This window comes from Tenrec ecaudatus, chromosome 6, assembly GCF_050624435.1.
Source record: "Tenrec ecaudatus isolate mTenEca1 chromosome 6, mTenEca1.hap1, whole genome shotgun sequence".
Taxonomy (NCBI): domain Eukaryota; kingdom Metazoa; phylum Chordata; class Mammalia; order Afrosoricida; family Tenrecidae; genus Tenrec; species Tenrec ecaudatus.
The window spans coordinates 97,061,000-97,088,821 of NC_134535.1; the positions used below are offsets into that span (position 1 = coordinate 97,061,000).

A 27,822-nucleotide genomic window follows, 5' to 3' on the forward strand; every position below is an offset into this window, starting at 1 on the left:
TGTTGGAGCTAGAGTGCTCACCAGCTTCGGCTGTATCCGTTCTCTGAGTTTGGCCTGCCCTCTTCCATCACCATCACTGGCTATTGGCCACTTTCAAAGCACTTTCCATTCACTGTGTGTTGGAATCAACTCAGTGGCAGTGAGTGAGTGCTCGTTTTTGCCTGTTCATTTTCTCTTCAGTGTCCATTTGAATGCTATCAGTTGTCTGAGAGTATTTCTTCTACATCTGGGTATTCAGTCCTATGTGTTTATCATTTAGCAATATTTATTAGTGTAGCTAATGTATTATGCCTTGTATGAAGGTTATTTGTTTCTATCTCATTCATATTAAGTCTTAAACTCTGTCATGTCAGAGAGGATGTTTTGTTATTCTTCACTCTCTGTAGTAGTATCTATATATGCAGTAACTTTTTCCTATGTTGTTTCAGCATTACAGAAAGGAGTACTTGAACTAGCCCCATGTTAGTCTGAGTGACTACAGAAGCACATCTAGAGAAACTCTTATGTGTATAAGAAAGGGCTTTATCTACAAGAGCAATTAAATATTGAGAACAGCCCAGTCCAGATCAAGTCCATTAGTCCAATATTAGCCCATATGTCTGATACCAATCTGTGAATTCCTCTGCAGAATCATGTAACCCATGCCGTGACTCCAAATGCCGCAAGATCACAGGCTGGTGGAGGCATCTTAGAACTGGCGTGGGTCCGCACATGGCTCCTCCAGCTTCAAGGCTCTGGCTGCCATCAGCATGGCTCCATGTGGCTTGTCAACAGGAATGTCTCGCAGGGAGAATGTCTGTTTTCTGCCTCGAGCAAGTCTCCTTAGCACCTCCAAATGAGGTCATCAAGCAGCAACCTGACTGACAGGCTGATGCTGAATTTGGCACCAGATTATGTAACTACCACAAGCTTTATTGTCCTTTTAATGAACACCCAATCCTCAGCCAGTGAGTGTTTATTAGTATATCCTTATTTTATTTTAATTGCAATTAACCTGAACAAAAGTAGGCTTTTTATTTCTATGTTAAAACTCTAGGGAGTGAGTCACTAATTCAGTTGTGACTTCCTCATTGTCGTCTTGCTCATTGATAGATGTCTTAGGTTTTATTTCTTGTTGTTTATAACCTCCTCAAGAGCTTTGCTCATGCAGTCAGTATAGTGTTGACCTGTCAACTGAAAGGCTGGTTAGCAAACCCACCTAGCACTGTGGGAGAAAGACGCGGTTGTCTGCTCCCATAAAGATTTATAACCTTCGAAGCCCTATGGGGACAGTTCCCTCTGTCCTGTGGGGTTGCTAGGAGTTCATATAGGTTCACTGAGAACAAGTTTATGACTTCCGTAACTTGAAGATTGATTGGTTCTGTAGTGTTATTACAATGTCCAAATCCAGGTAACTTTTACGTACTCAATAGCAAGCTTGTCAAATTTAAATCAACAGGTAAATTTACAGAGCTAATGTTGACGGTTTTTATTACGTGTGAAAACAATTTCTAGACTTTTTACAATAGTGGCCACATAAAATACTTTTCCCTTGGGAATGGACTAATTTCACTTAGCATAATATCCTCTACTTTCACCTTGATCCCAAAAGGTACCTACAGGAGCACAAAGCCTCATCTTTTACTCCGAGAGCCACTGGGAATTTTGGATTGCTCACCAGGTACTCAGCAGCCCCCTCTTTACCTGACAGCACCACTAGGACTCCTGTGGCCAATTTCATTCCTTTGTGCCCATTCGAATGTTATCAGCCTCATTTGGAATATAAATTTTAACTGAGAAATAAGGTAATATCTGAGTCTTAGAAGTTAAAAGGGGCCACCAGCACTCATTTTCTACTTTATAAAAAGGACACCAAGCCTATTTTTAATTAATCCCAGTCTAGAAATAATCGTCAAATCTTATTATTCTTTTATAGGTTTTTGTTGTTTTCCGTGGTGGGGTGGCATTGATAGGGAAGTAACAGTCCGATTATTCAGCCACCATTCAAGCGGAGGGACTGCCCCACAATGGGAGCGGGTTCTGGAAATCCTTTTCTTTGCCAAGATTACATTTTGAATCATTGTACTAGGGAGTAACTTGGAGAGTTTTGTGAAGAAACTTGCAAATAAGAATTGTAGGTGGGAAGATTTGCAAGAGATTTGGCAGCAGTTAGTTATGAATGAGTAGGTATAGATACATGTTTGATATTTTTGTCTTTGTTTTGGCTAAATGAGTTACACTTCCTTGACTATGTAAACCTGAAAATTCTGTCATCATTATTGGCCCCTTCCTTGCATCTAGCCATCATATTCAATTGGTAGTCAGTCGATGGCTACATATGTATAAATTATGCAAAGATGTTGTGTTATTATTTGTCACTAGAAAGAATTCATACCTTTTAAAATAATGATTTTAAATAAAATTTTCACTAGGTGAAAAGATGAAATAAGTATGAATATTTCTGAAAGTACTGAACATTTATAATTAGGTTAAAATCAATATTCATTTTGCAGCAGTATTTTAATTTTTATAATAAATTATTGGAACACTTTGAAAAAAGGGAAAAATAAAGAAAGAAAATAAATAATTCTGTAAAGCAGAATAATAAAATTGTCCTTTGACAACATATCCTAAAGAAAGAATTGAAAAATAAAACTTGCATTAGAAAAAAGAAAAAAGGCCAAAAGAGAATTTAGAGAAGAAATGTTGTTTGGAATAAGACACATCTTTGTAGCGAACTCTGAGATGAGCTGGGGTCTGAGGTTTTATGTATGTGTGTCAGACGTGATTTAGGTTTAGTCTTTTTTCTTAGTTGGGGTTTAAAACATATATCACTTCATATTTCAGTCCCAACAAGTAGAATTGTACAGTTGCTACCACAATCACTTTTCAACCGCTCTTTTCCTTCTACATGGACATATTAACATTGTCTCCTTTATCCACCACCACCACCAAACAACCACCACCACCACCACCAAACCACCACCACCACCACCAAACAACCACCACCACCACCACCAAACCACCACCAAACAACCACCGTACCCCACCCCCTCTGACCCCCTACAGTTTTATCAGTGCTGGGTTTCATATACCAAAAAATGGAAAAGCGTATAACACAGCCTTCACTGACATAACACCCCTGAGATACACTGTACGATGAGGGAACAAAACCATGCAATCCAAAAATACAGAAACATTTGGAAGCCAGATATGGTTCAGCCTGCATCATAGGGGGGAATCTACTGATAAAGTTTTAACTGTTTTTAGGTTTTAAGTATAGCTTTCAAAAATATTTTTATTATTTTTTAACGTCACCAAGGTCACCACCAGGGTCCAGTTCCTGATAAAGACGTCCCTAGTAGTAAAATGTGCTTGCTTACTCCGCAGAAGGTTGGTTATTGTGTCCACCCAAGAAAGGCCTGAAAGTCAGCGACTGGAAACCCTATGAAAGACAGTGTTGCTCCAATACACATGGGTCACCATGATTTAGAATCGGTTACATGGAAGCTGGTTTAAAAAGAAAAATTCCTATCCCACAGAAAAACAACGCATCTGAAAAATGAACTTCTAAGTTGCCCTATAGACTTCATTTGGCACTAAAATGAACAGTTCTTGCAGCCACGTTTGACACAGTAGATGGGATTGCGAATTGCTGGCGACATTCAGCTGTTCATTGTGGATGGACCACGTGTCTATTTTCAATTACATTAGCACGAATGATAAATTAGAAAATGAACATTGAAACTTTCATATGATTTGAAATTATGTGTGACTCTAACATAAAAATACTCTAACTCACTGCCTTTGGGTTGATGTGAATTCATAGTGACCCTATCGTACCCGACAAAGTAGAACTGCCCCTTGGATTCACGAGACTGTGACTGTTTGCAGGAGTAGAAAGCCCTGTCTTTATCCCGCAGTGCGACTGGTGGGTTAGAACTGCTGACGTTGTGGCTCTAAGCTGAATGTGTAAGCTACACCACTTTAATAATATTGACAAAAATAATTTCCAAGAATGAAAAGAACTAAAGAAACACGACCACATCCTCCAAAAAGAGAAAAGAGAAGACTAAAAATAATCTTGAATATGGAAAGATTAACATTCATTAAAAACTATGTTAAGTCAATTTTCAATATAATACAGGATTGCACACAAATCATAAATATGGTCCTAAAAATAAAAGAGTAATACATCCATCAAGCCAACATCCATGTCAAGAAACAGAACTATATCAGCACTGCAGAAACCACTTCCTGTCACTATAACCTCCCTTTAACTCACCAATTTCCTGACTTTTACTATTATAATTCTGTGTTTCCTGCTTTTTGAATTTTATATTAATGGAATCTCATAAGATTCAAACCCTCTTAATCTAGCTTTTTCAATATTGTTTACTGTGATTTATTCAATTTCAATTGTTTTTGGTACATTCTTCCATGTTTGTGTGTCACAATATCTATGTATTTTACTGTTGTTTTGTAACTGAATAGTTTTTTCTAGTATTAAAAAATAATAATTCCAAGGAATCTGATTGTTTCTAAGAAGTTCAAATCAGAAGAATTCTGTATTCCAAATATAAGAATTTAAATGGGAGAGTAAAAGTTAAACTGGTAAAATTTTCTAATTTATTATTGTAGAAATCACATTTCCAAGGTGCATTAAATCTTTGTGTTCCTTATGTAAAATTCTAGATCCTGTTCACCGTTTGAAAAGCAACTCAAAAGAAACTTGAAATTTTAATGTATTCTCTGTAAACACTATGTAGTGCTTAGATTTGTATTAGTTCCTCCATAACTAATTGGAAGCTGTGTTTGTTATATTGGGACAAAAAAATCCATCAAGAATTTTTTTAAATAAAATTGCTTCCAGTGAAGAACAGTGTTCTGCTGAGAGAAACCAGTTTTTTAACTATTATGTTGAGAAATGCTGACACACAGGTGGACTCATACTTAGTAACTAAACTCTGAAGGGACTCAACAACGGTTCTGTCTTTTTATTGTCTTCTTAATGACATCTTTTGGCTACCTTATCACCTGTAATTTTGTAAACTATTAATCTGAAAAAATACCATCTATTTATATTATAAATGCATGAGAAATATATTAAGACATCCTTCATTACCCCCCGAAAGCACTTTCAGACATGACTTCTTTTATTGGTAATATTTTTTGTCCTATAAAAACTTGATAAACGATTGCATTTAAAAGCATACTTGTAACTTCAAGTAATCTTTCCCTTGCATTCCACTACAAAGTTTTCTCCTTGCCAATGCTGAAGAATATTCTCTATCCCTCTAATAGTCTCCATCTTATCAAACAGAAAACCTTGACATTTTCCTGTAATCAAGAGCCAAGTAGATGGAAATTATCTTACTGATTACCAGACACTTGTAGACCATTTACATCAGTGGTCTCTCTTGGGGGTTTGCGGTAGAAAGAATCACCTGGAGAGCTTTTGTTCAAAATATCACCTTGGCAGATAGGCCTCCATTGCTCGGGATACAGTTTAACTGAGAGTTAGTTGAGAAAACTCCTCAGGTGATTCTGATGGAGTTTTGGACTGAGAACAATTGTTGGAAAATCAGGAAAATAATTTTTAAAATAATTGGTGAAAGTGATTTTTCTAAGAACAATCCAAGTACGGGGATCGTGGTCCTGTGAGTGTGCAGTACCACCCCAGGAGCAAAATTCGAGGCATTCCAAGGGAGAATAATGTGCTGCTGAATTTCAGAGAACAATAAACTCACACCCAAGTAGAAATGTCGCAAACTCCTGTGTGATAAGGTGTTGCGAATCACCAGAAAAGAGAGCCAGAATTGAAAAATTAAGAATAGGGTAAGCCAATGAAGTAGAGAGTAATTCTTTGCTAACATTGGTTCTGTCTGAATGGGCCTAAACCTATTCCTGAGAATTGAAATACAGATGTACAATGGTGGAACAAGATCCTGTAATGGAGTGTCTTTCATGACAGGGTGAGGATGCCGCATAGAATTCCATCAGAGCTTCAAGATCACCGAGTGATTTTTTTACTTTGAAGCAAGGGTGGTATTAGTGTGAGGAGAACTATGGGAACATATTTATAGGATAAATTGGAATCAGGGTGAGACATTTAGTTCAAAAATTGGAGAGGCTATTGCAATTGTTAGGAAAAAAATATGTTGGTAGCAAAAAAGACAAATAAAAATGTTTTTCCTGAATAACTGCTCAAATATACTTTGAAATTGAATTTTCTTTAGTTTACCACGCAATTTCTCATTTCACCGTCCTAAGAATCCTGATAGGTAGTCATGACTGTTACCTTCCAATACATGGATGGCTTCTTGCCAAGTTTATCTAGATGATAGTTATGGGTCGTAGAGCCTTCATATGTCAGATTCGTTAACCTTTTATTTTTCCATGCCTAGTTATGCATTGGGCTGTGGTTATTAACCACAAGGTCAGCAGTTCAAAACCACTAGCCTCTCTATGGGAAACCAACCAGGCTTTCTACATTCTCAGAAACCCACAGGGCTTTATCCACCCTGTGAGTCATTATGAGTCAGAATTGACTCAATGGCATAAAGTTATATATATATATAAAATTAAGTGAAGCTGAATGTTAGTGCCATCTTGAGAAAATGCAGTCTGTAGGTTTTTAACTTAATTGTTTTAGTTGAAGACTGGGTTGAAACAAAACCCCGATAGTAATAGAGATGGGAAAATGTGCATCAGTAGCAGAAATAGGCAGCTACGGAGTTGCAAACTGACTTAATTTTTCAGGACAAACGTAAATATGACATGTTCAGATTGGGGTTGGTGAATTTAAAATTCTAAATGGTATCTTTTGTGTAGTTTTGAATAGGATGCTTCCTCATGTCACTGTCATCACCCAGAGGAGAGCGTAGCACATTGATAATTCAGGACAAAATATTTCAAATCATAGTAACCTGATTCTATTGTGCCTGCTTACACAAAGCTCTGAGTACTCTTAATAGCAGATATAGTTGTTTCCAAGACTCAGCTATACTTTACATTTAAAAGGATGCATCACAGAAAAGTAAAGCTATGAATTGCAAGGTCTTCTACTTAAAGGATCTATTTGAATTAACTGAAGTATATATGGGGTCTTTAAAAACTTTGAGGGAAAATTGCTTGATTATTTAATTTCATTTTTCCATGAACTTTTTGAAGTTCCCTTATAATTGATTACTCAATGACGGCTTTGGTTGAAAATCTATTTTCATATTGCATACCTTTTTATAAAAAAACTTACCAATTAAATGGAACTTTGGGATATAACTTTGGGAAAGGCTTTCTGATAGGAATTATGCTTGCATGTTCTTTAAACAATAGGCTAAATATTGGTATGTGGTGGTGACCCACCATTTGTTTTGTTATTGCCAAACACAAAGAAAATTTGAAATTTTGTGTTCCCAGTATGTGTTATAAGCAGTCATGTATTACTGTTCCAAATAAGTGAAAAAAAAACAGAACAGGAATAGCAGCAACCAAGTCCTCCAAAACTACTGCTCATTAAACGTCAGTAAGTGAGAAGTCCACAGGAGACAGGTATTTGTAAAATACCTTTGCTTTGTAATAATTTCACTATTATCATTAAAAAGTGGCCAATGAAATGCGAGAGAAACAACTCTCTGTGGTCCTTTTGTTACTTAGACTGCTCTTAAATAATACTTGTTACTTTTCCAGCTCCTGAAGAACAGTTACCCAATTCTTACAGAACACAGAAGAGTAAATCCAGCTTTTGATCATACATTATAAGAGTTTTGAATTAAATCTTATCTGAGCATATTTGTACATCATTTCTCAATCCTCAACAGCAAAACATCAGTGAGTGATTTTAATTATAATTCTTATCCTTACACAGATATTAAAAAAATCATCTCAAAAAGTGAATTTTTTTACCCATTTTCCATGACTCTCCATTATTTAAATGTAGATCTTTTCACATTACATGGCAATGTATACTGCGCTGATAAACACCATATACAAAATAGGATTCACTAGGAAAATTATGCACAAGGCATGCAATTTTGGACGTATATTGGAGCCCAGAATGTGATTGACTGGGGCACAAAGTTGGAGGTGGCAGATTGAGTGAAGGTACCAGAAGTTACATAAGACACAGTAAACACATTGGCAGTGGAACTATTTTATATGAACGAGTCTCCACCCACATCCATCCTTCACTCTTAGGAAGGAACACTGGACCGTGATATTCAGAAGTCTAGAATCTTTCTTTCCATTCTTAGCATATGATGATGTTTTCATTCTTAGCATATGATGATGTTTATAAAAGACATATGCTGGGATTCTGAAAACATAACAGAACCATGTTTTAGCTAAAGACTATAGGCTTCAGTTTGCATTAGACCTCAACATAAACCAAAAGTTCTCACAACTAGACCAATAAGCAACATCACAATAAACAGAAGATTGAAATAGTCAAGATTGTCATTTTACTTAGATCCGCAGTCGGATGATGTCCTTACTATATTGGGAAAATCTGCCAAAGACTTCTTTATCTTTAAAGCATTAAAAAGCAAAAGATGTCACTTCGAGGATCAAGGTACACCTTTGGTATGTCCAGTCCCCTCAGATGCATGATAGCAGAAGGAGCACGTGTATTTTGGAAAAAGTATAGCCAGAATGTTTCTTAAAAGTGAGGATGTTGAAATTCATCTCATAAGCTTGGGCTATCAGGAGAGATCAGCCCTGGAGAAGGACACTGTGCTTGGTAAAATCGAGGTTCTACAACCAAAACAAAAAAGGAAGAAAACCCTCACCAAGATCGACCGACTCAGTCGTTGTAACAATGGTTTCAAGCCCAGGAACACTTGTTTGGATGATACCGAAATGGGTGGTGTTTTGTTCTCTCTTACATGGGGTCACTATGCATCAGAACTGACTTGACAGCACCTAACAACTGTAATAATAGCTAAACCTTGTTTGAAATGGAAAATTTATGATTGCTGCTCTGTGGAAAACTAGGACATATAGATGTTATCACTACCAATCAAAATTCAGCTTTGATAAATATCCAAATATATTTAGTTTTATTGATTGACCAGGTCAGTGGCATATTTCTTTGCTATGAATGAGATCTGAACTCTCTAAATGGAAGTTTGCTCTCCTGTGACAAGTATTTCAATTTTTGAGGTTTAAGCCCTAGAATTGGACCATAATACTTCAGTTTCAGCTTGCTTGGTTGCAGAATTTTGGATACACATCAGCTTTAATTTATGTCTGTACAAGTAAATTGAAAGGGAAAATGAAACCTTCAAAATGGATTATTTGAAATATACAGATAATTATATATTTGAATTTCTAAGTAATTGCCTCAATTATCCACTTCATTTAAAATGAAAGATGTTATATTTAAGCCATTTCAAAATATTATGATTATTTCTGCAATATGGTCTAAGCCACATAATATATTTCACAGCAGAATTTATGCTACTAAACATTCGCAGCATATTATAATACAATAGTGCCATTTTAAATCCATATCTTTAGCACTTTACTGAATTTGACATTATCAGTGAATGTCAGAGAGTAGCCCTCCACTTGCATTTTTACAACTTACTCTATGTGTATATTTAAACAGATTAAATATTTAACATTCAATGCAGTTAGAGGAAATACTCAATAGCTGATTGCTCTCTAGTAAATAAAGGTAGTTCCAGAATAGATTTCTGGTCTCGTCCTTTCTCCTGTGATTACTATTTAGGGTAGCTTTAATGGTGTGCAGGTAACCTGGGGTTTGGGGATTTTTCAGGATGATTATATATTTAATATAAACAAATGCCATAGGTTTGTGAAGTGTATATACTATGCTAAAATGTGGCAGATTCAGACACCCTTTTCCTACAGAAAGCAAATCTAAAAATCCCTGATGGATATGCAGGTCAACCATTGTAATCTATGATTATTCATACATCTTGGATATTAATAACTTGGTTAGCTAGTATCAGTATATTCTGTTTGTAAGTCTAAGATATATATTTTATTATATTATATATATTATATATGTGTATAGTAAAATAGGTACTAAGATAGATTTTTAACCACATATATATTTGTCATATATATGGTAAAATATATAATGTATATACACACATATATATGGGGGCTTGTACATGGAATAAGCATATCAACCAAAATATATTTGTATTACTCATTTTTTGTATGATGTGAATTCACAATTGATTTTTAAATTTTTACTTGATTTTTAAAAAGCCTCATATTTAAATGTTCACCCATTATTTACTATGTGAAGTCATTTCTGTTTAGAACATGACTTTTCTTAAGGTGTGTTGTTCTTCTTCGGAGCCCTAGATCAACTCTCAGCGACCCGGTCCCACACCATCCTCACGATTGCTGAGGTCGAGCCCTCTGTTGTAGCCACTGTTCCAATCCTCCTCCTGGAAGGTCTTCCTCTTTTTCCTTGGTCCTCCACCAAGCATGATATCCTTTTCCAGAATCGGCTCCATCCTGGTCACATGTAGAAAGTATTTAAGATGAAGTCCTGCCGTCCTCACTTCTCAGTATCTGGCTCTCCTTCCTCCAAGAGAGACTTCCTTGTTCTTCCATCCGTTTGTAGTAATTTCAGTATCCTTTACCAACACCATAATTTAAATGGATCAATTCTTCATCGTCTTTCTTATTCACTGTCCAGTTTTCACATGCATATGAAGCAAGTGAAAATACCATGGCTTGGGCCAGGCCCGCTTTCACCCGCAAAGTGCTATTGCTACTCTTTAAAACAGAACTGCCCTGTGCCATGTTATTCACTTTCTTGGCTGCTGCTTCCATGAGGGTTGATTGTGGATCTAAGTAAAATGAAATCCTTGGCATCTTCAGTCTTTTCTTCATTTATCTATTAGTGCACTTATGGAGATTTTTGTTTTCTTTACATTGAGTTGCAAACCACACTGAAAACTGATTTCCCTCAGGCATGTTTCAAATTCCCCTCACTTTCAAGAAGTTTTTAGTCTTCTTTACGTCTATCCTGACATCACGTTCTTCTTCCTGTAGTACAGCTTCTCTGATTATTTGCTCAAAATACAGGTGGAAAATTGTGGCAGAAGGCTACACCACTGACTCTCAGTTTTCCTAATTTTAAATCACATAAGCCACCCGTTCAGTTAGTGTGTACAAGTAGCATGAACACAGTGAAGTGTGCTGAATTCCCATTCTTCCCAGTGTTATCCATAGTTTGGTTTGAGCCTCACAATCAAATGTCTTTGCTTTAAAACACAATGAAATATCTTTCTGATGCTATCTGTTTTCAGCCAAGTTCGTCTGATCTCAGCAGTGATATCCCCCTTCCATATCCTCCTCTAAATTCCCAGTAGCTTATATTTGGGGCAGCTCTCTGCTGATGTACTCCTGTAGTCATTTATGAATTATCTTCAACACATTTTAACTTGCACGTGATATTAATGATATTGTTCAGTAATTTCCACATTCTCTTGGGCTGCCTTTCTTCCAAACTGGCACCAGTGTGGTTTCCCTCCCATCTCTGTCCTACAAATGTTCGAGAGTGTTTCCAGGGCTGCGCCAGTTTGTCACAACATTGGTATTCTACCATTTCGATACTGCCTTCAATGCAGGGGCTTTGAAATGTAGTCAATTAGTATAGCCTTTTAGCCATGATTTCTTATATGATGTATTATAATTCTAGACTCGATGCCTGTGCCTGTATCCCCATGTTGGAGAATTGGGATGGAATGCCTCTTTAAAACTACTTTACTAGAGACTGTGACTTAGGACCCCATCCTTTATTTTGCTTGTGGGTATGGTTGACTAGAAGACAAAAATAGCATGTCCATGAAAGCTGCTCCTTTCTGTATAAGAGCCTTTAGACCCAGTGGGGGAAGGCCCAAGACTACTGAGCGCATGTCCAAGAGCTCTGACTGAAGTGCCACCGGCCGTGGATACCCGCTGCCCCAGACACTGTGGCACGGGGAATATGGGGCAGAGCAAAGAGAGTAACACCAAGACTACGATAGAGGGAGACTGGCTCCATGGTGCATGGAGGCAAAGTTCAAGAGACTCTGTATGGCTTACAGGCTGAGGCCTGGGGGGAGAGTTGGTTGCTGGCTGAGTAGAGGTGTTGTTTTGAACCAATAACTCTATCCTCAGTGTTTTCCACTTATCCTGAGCTCATAGTGGCCTCTTAACTTCCATAATAAACCCTCTCAGTTGTGAGTATCATCCGAGGCTTCTGTGTAGCTGTTATGATGGAATATTAAAGCAGCATGGGAGGAGAGTGTCCTAAGAAGAATGATTGGTATCAGGAGGGTAAGGAAGGATGGAAGAGAAGAAGCCATGTCCGACACCTGGCTCATGTCAATAGGGAAGCCGAAGGAGGTGAGCCCTGACTGTCCTACGTGCTGCTGTTTGCAGACATCGATCTTTAGTGTACCATGCTTCTTAACCCTTTATGACCTCTTTAACTCATTAAACACCAACCAATTTGTCCTGGGACAGTGACTCTGGGTGTTCCTTCCATTTTCTTTGGATGCTTCCTATATTAATTATTATTCACTATTTTGCCCATAGAAACTGAAAACCAAACCCATTGCCTCCATTTGATTCCAACACACAACAGCCCTATAGGAGAGTGTCGAACTGCCCCTGTGTGGTCCCAATCCTGTCCATTTGTGCAGGCAAAGAGTGCCTCATCTTTCTTCCAGGGTGCAGCTGGTGGCTTCAAACTGCTGACTTTGCTTTTAGCAGCCCTCAGCATAGCCTACTACACCGTCAGGCTCCCTCACTAGTTTAATTCATGCCTTGAATGTTTTTCTTCATGGTCGAAATATTGCTGAGTATGTCCTTCCATTTTGGCTTTCTAATTCTAGGTCTTTGAGCATTTTTTATAATGCTTTGCCTCCTTGAGCTGCTCTTTGAAACTTTCTGTTCAGCTCTTTTACTTCATTGTTTATTACATTTGTTTTAGTTACACGATAATGGCTACTCGTTAGGTTGTGATCCACAAGGTCGGGCAGCAGTTGAACCCACCAGCGGCTCCGGAGGAGATGAACTAGGCTTTCTGGTCAGAAACCCATAGGGGTAACAGTTCTAATGTAGGATTTTTTAAAATATAATTCCACAACTCATTCAGGCTTTTAATTAGTGTTCAATGTGCCAAATCTGTTTTTGAGATGTTCTCTGACATCAGGTGGGATGCACTCAAGTTTATATCCTGGTTCTTGTAAACTGGTTTCCATTTTTTTTCAGCTTCAACTTGAATGGATATATGAATAATTGATAATCTGTTCTTAAAGGTATAGAATACTCTATTTTATTAGCTTCTCAACTATACCAACTTCAGATCTCACACTAATACTAACTATATTATCGCATAGTCTTACTCAATTAGCCAATGAAACACTTGTATTTTAAATTAATATTTTAACTTCTAAACTGTATTTTTAGTTTGCAACTGTATTTACAACCACTTTCTAAGACCACCTTATATTTCTAAAGAAAGATGACAACAAAATCTGTTGTTCTATTTAATCAATCAACTATCTTTACCTATTTCTTAATAGGAAAAATATATTTTATGGCTTTCAGAAGTTTTCTGTTTTTAACTTAGAAAGCCTACTGACTTAAATATATCAGTAGAAATCAACCAGCCAACAACAACCTTATTTTTATTGGCTTGCGTGGACATTTCTTTCATCTCTACTAGAAATCTACAGAAATTTGCTTTCCTGTTTGGCTATATGTCTTAAATACAAGATTCCTACTAAGCTCATTATTAAAAAAATAATGATATCTAGACCCAGATACTGTCTTATGTAAGCAGCCTCGATATTATGTCACCATTGTTTTAAATTCTAGATGCAGCACTTTAGATTTGTGGCTCTTGGGAACTTACTGATTTTGAAATGTTACTTCCACTCTCCAAAACTTAAAAAAAAATCAACTTTCAAGAGATTTTTTTTTAATGAAGCAGCCTACCTTATTTCAATTTTTAAAAATTCTCTGAGTGTTATATATACTGTTAAGCCATTATCCTAAAAGTTATATCCTTCAAAACATGAGCAGTCTGATTTTCCATAAGTTTAAGAAAGTAATTTTCAATTTGAAAAGTAAAAAAGAACTATCTTGGTAGAGAATTCAAGGCTATTCTCCTGAGCCTGAACTGGTTTATGTAGGGTTGTTCATGTTAACATAAAGAAACACCACTTGCCAGTGGCTAAAACAACTTTCAGATCTAAACTGCCCAAGAGCCGAAGGTGCCAAATGAGAGATCAAGGATTACTGTAAACTTTGTCCGTTCAAGGTGTTCTAAATTTCACCGAAAGGTGATGAGTATTTCTATTCATAAAATATGATCAATCCAACAGAAAGTACAGTTAAATTTTGTTGCTTATTTGCTTCACTTAATACAAAATTTCACGAAATCTGATGGAAGTTGGGGAAACATCTTTTGAGATATGACTTATCTAAATTGGCTACTCATTTTGATTTTCAATGAAATAACAATTCACTTAAATTTTGTCCTGGGAAGATATATGTTTGAGGGATTTGTAAATTTCTTAAATCTAAAACCTTGACATTGATCAAAAGTTCTCCAAAAATGTGTTTTCCCGTGTGGGTTTGAAAAAATTTCACTAGCAAATTTATTTTAATGTCCTCCCGAGTTTGCTAATACCAGTTATTCTTTGCAGCTGACCACTGCATTCCTTTGCTTTTAGTTATTTGTTTATTAATAATTTTATTTGGGGCTCTTACAGACACAATCCAAAATTCAATTAGATTAAGCATAATTGTACAATTGCTGCCACCATCAGTTGCAAAACAGTTTCTTCTTAAAATCTTGGATTTCAGCTCCCCATTATGCCTTCCCTCCCCTACCCTCCCCATCCTACCCCCCAGGAACCCTCGTTACCCTTATTATGATAATTTGCATATATATTTTGTCATATCTTATACCATCCATACATCCAATATCCTCAGGGAATCTTTACTCCCAGTACTATTTCTAAACAATCTTAATTATACAAGTGAACATACACAGATCTAATAAGACTGATGAGGTAAAACTAAGACTATAATAGTAAGGGAGAGAAATATTAAAGAGCTAGAGGATAGTTATGTTTTTCATCAGTGATATACTCTACCCTGGATATATCATTCCTTCCATGTGGGCTTCTGTGAGAGATTGTTCAATTACCTGACAGGTGAGTTTTGGGTTTTAAAAAATATATCAAAAACAGAGTCATTTTGAGTACCAAGTGCATGGTATTTTCAATCACTTTAAAACTCACTGTCGTCTGACTCTCAGTGACCTACTGTCCTCTGACTCTCAGTGACCCTATGCAACAGAGCAGACCTATGTATTTCTGGGACTACATCTTTATGGGAGTGGAAAACCTCATCTTTCTCCCAGTTAGCCACTGATGGTTTTGAAATTGCTGAGCTGTGGCTAGAAACTGAAACACCTAACCCACTTTGCCATCTATATAAAAGATTGATAATGAGTAAGGAAGACTGAAGAAAATTTAAGGCTTTTGGGTTATGGTGCTGGTGAAGAATTTTGAAAGTACCATAAATTATAAGAAGAAAAATTTGATAAAAAGTGACCATGCCATCATAATTGCTGAAGACAAAATGCGTACATAAGCAAATGTGGTGAAGAAAGCAGATGGTGCCCAACGATTAAAAGATATAGTATATAGGGTCTTAGAGGCTTGAAAATAAACAAGTGGCCATCTATCTGAGAAGAAACAAAGCCCACATGAAAGAAGCACACCAGCTTGTGGAATCATGAGGTATTGAAGGGGTCAGGTATCAGGCAAAAACATCAAAACAAAAATCATATCTATGGGAATGAGGGGAAAGGTAGAGTGGAGCCCCAAAGCCCATCAGTAGACAATTGGACATTGCCTTACAGAAGGGTCACAAGGAAGAGACAAGCCAGTCAGGGTGCAGTATAGTACCCATGAAACACAATTTTCCCCTAGTTCTTTAATGCTTTCTACCTTACCCCCCCCCCCACTATATCATGACCCCAATTCTACCTTAAAAATCAGCTAGATCAAAGGATGTATACTGGTACAGACAAGAGCTGTAAACACAGGATATTCAAGACAGATAAACCCCTCAGGACCATTAATGAGAGTAGCAATACCAGGAGGGAAAGAGGAAGGTTGAGGGGAGAAAAGGGGAATTGATCACAATGATCAATATATAAGCCACCCACCCCCCAGGGGAACTGACAACAGAAAAGTAGGTGAAGGGAGACAGACCACTGGTCTGTGTAAGACATGAAAAAAAATGATAAATTATCAAGGGATCATGGGGGAGGGGGGAAATGGGCTGATACCAAGGGTTTAAGTAGAAAGACAATGTGAAAATGATTATGGCAACATATATACATATGTACAAATGTACTTGACACAATGGATATATATGTAGATTGTGATAAGAACTGTAAGAGCCCCCAATACAATGATTGGGAAAAAAGAAGACGATGATGAAGAAGGAACAAATCTGTCTTGTAAGAAATACAACTAGAATGCTTCTCATTGGGATAGGTAGTGAGACTTCCTCTCATGTACTTCAGATCTGTTATCCAGAAGGATCAATTCCTGGAGAAGAGCATCATGCTTAGTAAAGAGTCAGTAAAACAGAGGCAGCCCCAAATAAGATAGAGTGACATGATGACTAGAAGACAAGACTCAGTAACAATTGTGAGTATGGTACAGGACTGCTGTTCTTAAGGTCACTTTGAATTGGAGTTCACTAACTAGCACCTTACTGAATCAACAGTAGAACCTTCAACTGTATCCCAAATACATTTCAGCATGTGAAATAATTTGTTAAAGGAAATGACAGAAAATTAAAGCAAAATGTTTAAAGCCATTAATTAGATTTGTCTTCATGATTGAACTTTATATATAATTTGAATGAAATATCTGCTATTAATTAATGGGAAAAAAGTAATTATAGTTGACCCTTGAACAACATAAGTTTAAATTATGACCCACTAATATGTAGATTTTTATTTTCCTGTTGCTATTGCAGTGAGCTCATTTGTTGTCAGATTTAAATTAAATGCTGTCTGATTCTAATCACCTCTGTATTAGCAATTAATCTTTTCAATTATGGAGATTGGAAGGGTGAGGGACTACCAGTTACTGGAGAGATTAATTACTCACAGGGACATGGTTAGTAATATATATGGGGTTTAAAGCAGATTCACAAACCTGAGCTCACTACAATAGCAACCGGAAAAAATAATTCTAATCCCAAGTGGACCCGCACAGTTCAGTCCAATGCTGTTCAAGGGTCAACTGCAGTTTGAATTGCACTCAATCTTGTAATACGTGAAGCACATGAATAAAATTTTAATATTGCAATTTTCAGTTTCCGCTTTTATAGTTAGTTTTTTGTGACTTGTCATAATTTTATAGTAATTCTATTTTTTGCTTTTTGTGTTGCTCTTCATTAGTAGAAACATTATTGTTAATCCTCCTTTGTCTGAGAAAAAAAATCATCCTTTAAATGATAGTTTAGATTATTGATACAAGATACTGAATCACAAAACTTTATAGAGAATAATGTTCAAGCTAAAAATAAGAATTCAATCAATTTGAAATTACAGAGAAAAATTATGTGTCATGAGCGTCATAAATATTTTAAAAGCCAAGATATTGGACAGGATTTTAACTTCAGTTATTGCCTTTGTTAAATACATCGGGTACCCCCCTCCCTCCAAAAAACAGAATTTCACTGGGCAAAGTGGAACTTTCTTATTACACATTTTTCGTTTGAGTATGTGCGCACAGTGGCATTATCTACGAAGGTTCTCTCTAGTCACAGTGAACCAGGTCCATGGGTGTCAGTGGCCACACTCAACCTGTCTTTTTATTGCTGCATTTCTTCCACTCAACAAATGGATCCAGCTGGTCACCTAGCAAGCATTTCAGCCTGTCCACAGGCTCCCTTTAATGTTCAGTCCCAGAGAGGAGAGTTTATTCCTGGTTCCAGATTTTTCCAGCCTCAAGCACAAACTACTAGTTCAAAATTTAAATATCCAAAGAGTTTCATATCCCACCCCCTGCCTCCCTTCAATCTGTTAACAGCTCCCTAGGCAAGTCTCTTCACCTTTGAATGTCCTGAGCACTCAAGAGTGGGGCTTATCTTTTCAGAGCCTTTTTTGCAGGTATGTCCTAAACCTATTTACAGATTAAATTTTAATGGCTCAAGGCAAGTAGGCTTACAAACTCTCTATTTTCATACTATCAACAATCATTTATATCAATCATATCAAAATAAGAAGCAGAAATCAGCATAAAGTAGAATCATATACTAGACTCAATTATTAACACAGTCAAGTTCAATCCTTATCTATCTTACCTTAATCCTTATCAATTCTACTCTATTGATACAAAATATGGGATTAGGCATCTGACAGCAGAGCCATTTTCTCTAAGCAGCTCTTGAGAAACTCAAGGGGGATTTTTGTCACTGAGCTCAAAATGTCCATTAATTACCTTCATTTTTGCCTTTTCCCACAGGAATAACTAATGACTACAACCAAACATAAGAATCAAAACTTTAACTTCCCATATTCTTTCCAGAAAAAAAATCAGTAAATGCATGGCCATATCTGACCTCTGGCTAGCCAAAGAAGAAAAACTACCATGAGACAGAGGTCAGACAATCATCTACTCGGCATCTTCATGATTTGTTTCTCTAGTACCCCACTCCCATGCTACCATAATCTATTAGTCTGGCTAGACTGAAGAAACATATCCAGGGGGATTCATATGTGTATAAAAAGAGCAATTGTATATTGAGAAAACATCTAAGCCCCATCCAGATCAAATCCATAAGTCCGATGTTAACCCATATCCCCAACACTAGTCCATAAATTCCTCGATAGACACATGCAGCCAGGCATTAATGCCAAATGCAGGAAGATAATAGGCCAATGGGTAGAAGTCTTGTGGATCCAGTGGTGGTAGAAGCACTGGTGCTGGTGTGGGTCTTCTTAAAGCTCCTCCAGCTCCACGCCTCTGGCTCCATCAGTGTGTTTCACAGGGAGAACAAGTAGAGGGGCTGTCTGTATCTTGACTCCGCTGAGCTGTTCCTCTCCTTCTTGCCTCCAAATGAGGTGATACACTTCTACTTGATTGTTAAACTAAACTCCACCCGATCATAAGTTGACACCAGATTATATAACTACATGCTAAAATGTATGGTGGCATAATATTATATACATTTAAAACCCAAAAGTGTTGTCTAAAAGGAAAATAGGGCATTTATGTCTTCAAAATATTATATTTACGTTACACATGATTTCAGGAACAGCTACAAATAATAAAATGGATAAAATTACCCTCTTTCTCCTGGTGAACATTTAATATTTGATGCAATTTTATCTATTTTCCTCTTGGAGGCCCCCCAAAATTATTATAACATACAAGGGGACAAAGAACATGGAGCCCTCCTGAAATTCCCTGAAAGTTCAACAAAGCTGAGAAAATGATAACTTGCTGATTGAAGTCATTTATATAGATCTGATATATAATAAAATGCCATAATAGTAAAATTATGAAGCAGGACTTTTTAAAGAAAGTTTGTATTTTCCTAAAAATGTGTTTTAAATGGAAGCTTGAAAAACAAAGTCATGTTTATCACTAGTGAGCCTGTAGAACAGGACAGAGGTGCCCCTTGGTGTTTCCATATCTGCAAATCATTTAAAAAGATTGTGGTGAGTTCAAATCAACAAACGGTTTTCGGTGACCAACTGAGTGCTTAAGCACTGTGTCACCAGGGCTCCTTTATGCTTATGAGGGCAGTTATTATGAATGTATAGTTTGGAAAGTGGATATAAAGGTAGCTCATAGCTATTTAAAAGCCATGTTCATGGACTTCCTGTTTTCAAAGGAACTAGATTCTCTATGAGACTTGGGCAAATTATAAACCTTTATAAGATAACAAATTCACTTGATTTTATTGAAATATTTTAATAGAACTACTTATTTAAGAATCAGTGAAGCTAGTATTTTCTTATACAGAAAAAAATTCTTAGATGCTAAAAATTTGAAGTAAAAGAATTAACATTAAAGCAGAAGCAAAACCTGTCATCTGGAGGGATAAACACACATTCTGGAGGGAGTCAGCGGAGATCACAGTCTCCAGTGCATTTTGAGTGTAATGATGGGACTGGGAGCTCATTCCCAGTCACCTAAAAAAAAAAAAGAAAAAAATACTGCTCATATGAATATAGGTTTAATCAATAAAAAGTAAAGTCTCCCATAGCACGCATTTTATTGGGCATAACTACACTTCTATTTTAAAGGATCTGCCATTTTTATCAAGCATTCAATTTTAAATCACTTGTTATTTTAAAAATATCTGTTTATGCTTTCCAGGCCAGGAGATGATTAGGCAATCTATAAAAAAAATATTATATTGAGGTCAAAATGGAGGAGACAAAATATTTGAGACTGCTATTTCCATGGAAAAGATGATACAGATTTTTAGACTGAAGTTTGTTCAGCATCCCAACTAAGAAACATTATCATTAATAAAAAATCCGTTTACAAGTTTTTCTTTTGATATCCTCCAATGCGCATCTCCAACATTCTCCCAAACACTTTGATTTATTCCAAAGCAGAAAGGTGCCTGAGGAACCCAGCTTTCTCTTTGTAGAACAGCACAGGCCAGGTGGCTACGATTTGTTATAACTACAAAATAGAGATCATGATTCAAGACGTATCAAATATTAGTCTACACCTCTTCACAAGTCATTTTCCTGAAAGATTCCTCTTTTAAAAAGCAAAGCACAGTGGCATACTGTTGATTCACTATGTGTGTCCGAGCGGACATCCGTTCCACCGACTTTCTCAGATATAGATTACCGAGGGCCCAAACCTCTGCCTTCATTCTAATGAGCGAGTATTAATACTTTGAATCACTTTGGGATTTCTATTGAATCTCAATATAGGTATCTGGAGTCATATACTTCAGAATTAAGAAAATGTGTTCTAATACTAGCCTTAAAAAAAAGTTAAACATGTTTATCATAAAGAATTGAATTAAGGATGTGGATTTCCGTTTAGAATAGGAAGTAGACGTTGCCTCCGGTGTTAGATAGTGACTGACTAGATCAAGCCAAAGCCCTGTCATGAAGTCTGTTCCAACACATAGCTAGCCTGTGGGACAGCGGTTCTCCACCTGCCTCATGCCGCGACCTTTTCATACAGTTCCTCTTGTGGTGATGACCCCCAACCATAACATTATTTTCATTGCTACTTCATAACTGTAATTTTGCTACTGTTATGAATCGGGCGACCTCTGTGAAAGGGTTGTTCAGCCCCCAAAAGGGTCGTGACCCACAGGTTGAGAACCACTGCTGTAGGACAGAACTGCTCCTCAGAATTTCCACAACTGCAAATGGTTGAAGAAGTAGACAGCCTCGATCCTTCTTCCAGGGCCAGCTGTTAGGTTTGAGCCGCTGACCTTAACAGCAGCCCGACCTTGCGTCACTGTGCCACCGGAGAGAAAAGAAGCTACAGAACTCCTGGCGACAGAGGAGAAGATCCTATGGGTTTCAGTATCCATCTGCCATTTCCACTCTTTACACGCAGTCTGTTTAAGGACCGGCGAACAAGGGTCTGCTGTGGCAAACCACGACAATCATCGGGGGAATATTCTGCAGCACCACCAGAAAGCAGTATTCTCTGCTTTTATCTCTCTCTTTTTTCTTGCACTTTGGGTGTGATTATATGGATACATTTCTATGGGAAAATAACAGTTGTCTGTATAGTCTTAGAATTCTTTTAAGGAGATAGAGAATAACAATGGTTAATATGATTGGCACTTGTGTCATTCTTTAGAACTGAATATAATTGATGTAAGGCAAAATTGCTAGCATTACTATTGTTAATATTACTGGGAAGATAAGATTACAGGATGGCCGAGTACATTCTTAACATTCAGGGAACAATGCCTATTGTGTTCCACTGAGCTAAGTGCTGAGAATCCTTAGATGAATTTATCGCTTTTGGGTGCTTTCAAGTAAAGCCTAGGCTACAGGGGTGCAGTTGTAATGAAATATGAAGGAACTCCAACTTAAGTGCTGGGAAGTGCTAGCCGGCTAACTGTGAGTTTAACAAGTAGAAGTTGCCAGCCACTGGGTGGGAGAAAGGTGAACTGGCCTGCTTCTGCCTCAGAAACTGAGGCAGGTTTGCTTTCTTCTCAAGGGTGGCCTTGAGTTGGCATGAACTTGATGACAGTGTCAAAGCAGGAAGTGCAATGATACAGGAGGAGCCGTTCTCCGAGCACTGAGAGGAAGGGCTTGCAAGATTAAGGCTTCTAAGTGGAGCCCAAAGTTAAGATGCAGAAGGAAAGGCAACTGTTGCAAGGGAAGATGTTATGGAAGCGAGACAGCAGTTTGGAAGGTTGACATTTACAGTTTCGGGTGTGATTGTGAATATACATATTGCCCATTTCCCATTACTAAAAAATCATATACATAAATACATATTTTACTCAACAATTCTATCATTTATTTAAACATGCATTTTCAAGCTAAACATCTAGCTATACATGTAGTCGATTTGCTCCAGCATATATCTTTAACTTATATGATTTTGATCCCAGTGATCGACGTATAGCCCCTTGTCAGGGGGACAGACAAGAGACATGGGTGAAGGGAGACAACAGATGGTGTAAAACATTACAAAATAAATTTATAAATTATAAAAGGTTCATGAAAGCAGGAGGGCGGGGGAGGGGGGGAGATAAGCAGATACCAAGGGCATAAGTAGAAAGAAATGTTTAAAATGATGATGGCAATATATGTACAAATGTCCAATGCACAATGGATGGATGTATGCATTGTGATGAGAGTTGTAAAAGCCCCCAATAAAATGATTTTTTAAAATTATGTTCACAGGTTATAAATAACATGTAATAATTTTCAAAGGTATGTAAACAAAAATTCAGGGTCCTAACCAGATATAAACCAAAGTGGAATAAGAAATATTATAGCTATAGCAGACTTTGGGGGACTTACAGAGTAATTGTCTCAGTTATAACTGCATTAATAAGAAATAGCAGACAGAATTATTGAATCACAAGGAAATTGCTGGTTGTGATTTATTTTGTAGTACTTTCCCTCATATGACCTCTGTGTTTTGATATTATGGTATTAGAATCCATGAACATAATATATAATTAAATTTATTTTTAATCTTATGAAAATTCAGAAATAGATGATGTTAGGAAAATAAGTTTTAAGTATTTATGACTTAGTAAACAGGACTCGATGTAGGATAACTTATAAAGGCATGGCTCTATGAATTTTCCATGTTCTCACAGAAATCTATCCCAATATTGATCTGAGAAGCTACTCACTTTTACAAAAAAAGTTCTTTAGATTTCTTTTTTCTTGAGAGAAAATACAGATGTTGTTTGCTCTATCTCCATTTACTGTCTTGTGTTTATGACCCTTGACAAATGCTCACTTCTTGATCGTCCGTTTGCGTGAATGCTGAAATGGGGCAGGGCTATGTTTTCTTAATCTCACAGTCAGGTTGTCTTGGAAGCCGAAATGCAATTTGCGACTCACTTAATAGACGTTTTCCTCTGCATGAAGGATAGCATTGCATTTATATGACATGCAAATTCAGTGTTCTCTTCAGAATAATCATCTCTAACAAGATTTAGAATGAGGGCAAGTATTTTATTCACTCATTTATGCTGTTTTATTATGCAAAGAACCTAAGTCAGTTTTCAAAATGCATATAATAATATATGATGGAGTAAACATATGAGGAAATTCAAGCAGAAAAAAATGACTAAACAGCAATTGGTTTGGTCCATCACTCTGCTCTGTAGCAAGCAGCACATTTAACAAGAACAAAACTAAACTACATTTCAAAGAATTGCATCTTAGAATCTTCTACAAGGAGTTAAACATAGACCCATCCATGTGCAATTTGGTGAACTGGACTATTTGAATTGGTTCTATATTTCTATTTCTCAGGCTTAAATCCAGCTGAAGGTATTACTGTGGTAGGCCAGGTTGACTAGAGAAACAATCCAGAGATAATCATATGTATAAAAAATAGCTTTATGTCAAGAAATAAATATATATTCTGAAAGCATCCTAGCCTAGCCCAACTCAGACCCACAAGTCCAGTACTAGTTCATAAGTTCCCTTTCAGACTCGCACAGCCACGTGTAACGATGTAGAATGCAGGAATATCACAGGTTGGTGGGCACAAAGGCACGTGGATCCAATGCTGGTGGATGGATCTCTAAGTCACTGGCAGCAAGCAGCATCAACCAGCCAGAAGGTGAAAGAAGAGGGGAGAGAGAGAGGGAGGGCGGTTCCTAGGGTCTCCTTATGAGAAGGTCACACCTCCAAGGGCCACCATAAGACTGGCACCTGATTGACAGGTTGACATGTTTCTATAGCTTCAAGTTGACGTAAAAGTATGTAACTATGATAATTGCTTATCCTTTTGAGTTTATGCCCCAGAGACTACTTCTCTGTACTGCATTTTTTATCTGTGAAATGCCAGCAGTTTAGTGTTAACTACTAGCTGAGCTTGGGTTTTAACAATTAATAAAATCAATATAAGAATAGTGTCTTAATTACTTAGTGCTGCTTAACAGTAATACTACAACTGAATGACCTTAAAGAGCAAACTTTTATTATCTCACATTTTGGAAGCTAAATGTCTGAATTGGGTTCTCGGCTGTGTTTCCACCTTCTGTGGGATTCTCAATTCTAGCATCAGCCTGAAATCTTGAGGATTTCTTTGCTTATAAACAGGTCCTCAGATGGCATCTCTGTCTCCCTTCTTCCCACCCCCCCTGTGGTGTTTCTTTGCGTTGTTTTGAACTTTTTAATTGGTGAGAAATAACTAAGCTTAGGACCCACCCTACTCTAGTTTATTATTAACAACAATGACAACAGCAGCATCCTTATTTCTAAACAGGATCAGATGCACAGGCACAGAGGCCAGAACATCAATACAGATTGGACCTAGATGGGTGACTTGATTCATAATAATTGCCACAGTCAACAAACTCCCACTTAAACTTTATTAGACAAGTTTTAGAGCTCATGTAATTAAGTTCAAATAATGTGGGCAACTCTGGTTATAGCTTTTTGTTATCTAATCACTTTCAGAGGATTATCTTAGAAGCATTCTCACAGAACCTTTGTTTTTAAAATCATTTTATTGGGGACTCCTACAATGCTTATCCATCCATCCGTCCATCCATCCATCCATCCATCCATCCATCCATCCATCCATCCATCCATCCATCCATGTGTCAAACATATTTGCACATGTATTGCCATCATTCTCTAAACATCTGCTTTTCACTGGAGCCCCTGGTGTCAGCTCCTTACTATTCCCCTCCCTCCCCATTCCCCCCTCCATCGTGAGCCCTTGACAATTTACAAGTCATTATTATTTTGGCATATCTTACACTGTCCAAAGTCTCCCTTCACCCACTGTTCTGTTGATCGACCTCCAGAGAGGAGGTTACATGTAGATCTTTGTAATCAGTTTCCCCCTTTCTACCCCACCTGCTCTCCACCCTCCTAGTATCATCACTCACTCCACTGGCCCTGAGGGTTCATCTGCCCTGGCTTCCCTGTGGTTCATAGAACCTGTCAGCTCAGTGGATACTTAAGATGTCAGAAACTAGCATAGCAATCAAGCAGGGCAGATTCTACACCAAATTTCTATTAACTGAGAGATTTTTTTAGCAATGTTTTTCCCCTTGTAATTCTGAAAGTCAACAATAAAATTACTTTTCCTCATTAAAGTCTTAGAACAAGATTCAAAAGAAAAGTATAGATTAAAGCTTATTATTCTTCCCCATGGAATTTGTTAATTACATGGGGAATTAAAAGTGTTAATTCTAGAGTTTGAGGTTTCATCATTACAAATAGTTAATCATAGTTTTCATTGCTCTTCCCGTTTATCAAGGTGATATCAGTGTAAGGAGACAAAAACAACCCATGTAGAACAGTCTGCTTGGTGTACAAGAGCTTCTTTTTTTTCAAAGGAAGATCAGAGAGGCTGTATATCTAAATGATCTTCATTTTAAATCTATATTTTCAAATGTGTTCTTATTGAAAAAAAACTTTACTATAATGACAGCTACTTTTCTTTCAATCCCCATCTTTAGAAATCTTTAGAATCTGGTTGGTTAAACACAACTTTGTTGCTTGTCACTGGTCATGAAGTCTATGGAAGATTCATGGATTTTAATGCGTCATAGCTAAGCTTTAAACCAGTGTGGATGTGGAAAGAGACTCATATATATTTTTATGGTAATGATCCACTTGCATTTGCAAAGTGAATGGGTTAGGCTTAAATTCTATAATAAATAGCAACGGTGGCATCTCGTAGGTTGACTGTACTAGTTTAGTTCTTGTAAGCTCTACCTGCTTGATTGATACATTCCATTCTACCATCACATTAACTATGAGCACTTTGCTCTTATTTCTAATAGTGCTTGTTGAACTAGTGGTTGTCATTAAACTAGCATAGATAAACAGATGACAGGTCATCTCTAACTTGCTGAATGCTTAACATGGCTTTTCAACTACCCATGTAACCCACATAATCGCCTTGATAATGAACTACGGGAGACTTAATAAGCGCTTTCTAAATCCATATCCCCTCTTAAACAAGGTGGTAGGTCAGCTCGCTCAGACGTTACTCACAATTGCTGTAAGGAGAAAAATTCATTATGCATTATTCATGTTAACATTTGATTATACAAAATCAATTTCTTGTATATATTCTGATTACGGAGAACGTAGAAGATTTTAGGATATTTGGGATGATTGTTCATAGGGATGAAATAAATTTTAAGTGTCTTCATTTTCCATCCTAATAGATACTCATTAAGACTGTGTTAATGACGGATGCTGTTGAGGTATATGTTAAGTTTAATGTTCTCATTCCAAGCACAGCCACTCCTCACTTAGTATGGACTATGTCATTATTTGATATTTTACCCCCAGAACAATAGTAAAAATCTATTGGCTGGTAATTTTGCGCATCAGTGGTGTACTTTGATGAAAGTGACAAGGGCTGTCAGATAAAGTCGTGTCAATTTGGCCTATTCGCAGTGGTTTTGCAGTCATGTAATAATGTAATTTGATAGTCATGTAATGATGTAGCCTTTCTTCATTCCATGATCTGATGTGGTTATCTTCCATTTTCACATAATGCTCCTTTTTGTATAGTGACCTGGTTTTGGGGGATTATTCATTTTGCTAACTAAGGCTTGGGTATTTTACTGTTGATGGGAACTTATTAAATGTTAGTTAAATGCTAATAAGCCATTTTTAAACATACAATGTTGGGTTAAAGGATAAAGTCCGTATTACCAGTTATTTGCATATGTCCTTAACAACAACTACCATTTAATATAATGTTTATACTATACCTTTCTAAAAAGCTTAAAAATATAATTGGCAAATATGTGAAAGCTTTTTTTTCCCCTTTCTTAATTTTAGTCACGATTTCATTGGAGAATTTACAACAAGCTATAGGGAACTTTCTAGAGGGCAATCTCAATTCAATGTATATGAGGTAAGGGACATTTTATTTTATAATTATTTTGACCCAGAGGAATTACATTTATGTTCTAAAAGTGTGAGTTTTTCAAAAGATAATTGCCAAAGATAAATATACCAATAGACTTAAAAAGCTTTAAACTTATTGATCAAACTGGTTTCTGAGATTAAATGATATTATTTTTTTAAGTCACATACTCTTAAATCTGTTGTGATAGGGTTTTAACTATTGCCTCTGAAATGATTTT

The 27,822-nt window shown here is 36.9% G+C and overlaps 1 protein-coding gene across 1 annotated transcript in view; it reads left to right on the forward strand.

Annotated features, from left to right (window-relative positions):
• Nucleotides 1-27,822, forward strand: part of CPNE8 (copine 8) — a 271,745-nt gene that overhangs the window by 179,578 nt on the left and 64,345 nt on the right. Inside the window, exon 11 of the mRNA XM_075551890.1 lies at nt 27,515-27,590. Coding sequence (XP_075408005.1) covers nt 27,515-27,590 — 76 coding nt within the window. The remainder of the gene's footprint in view (nt 1-27,514; nt 27,591-27,822) is intronic.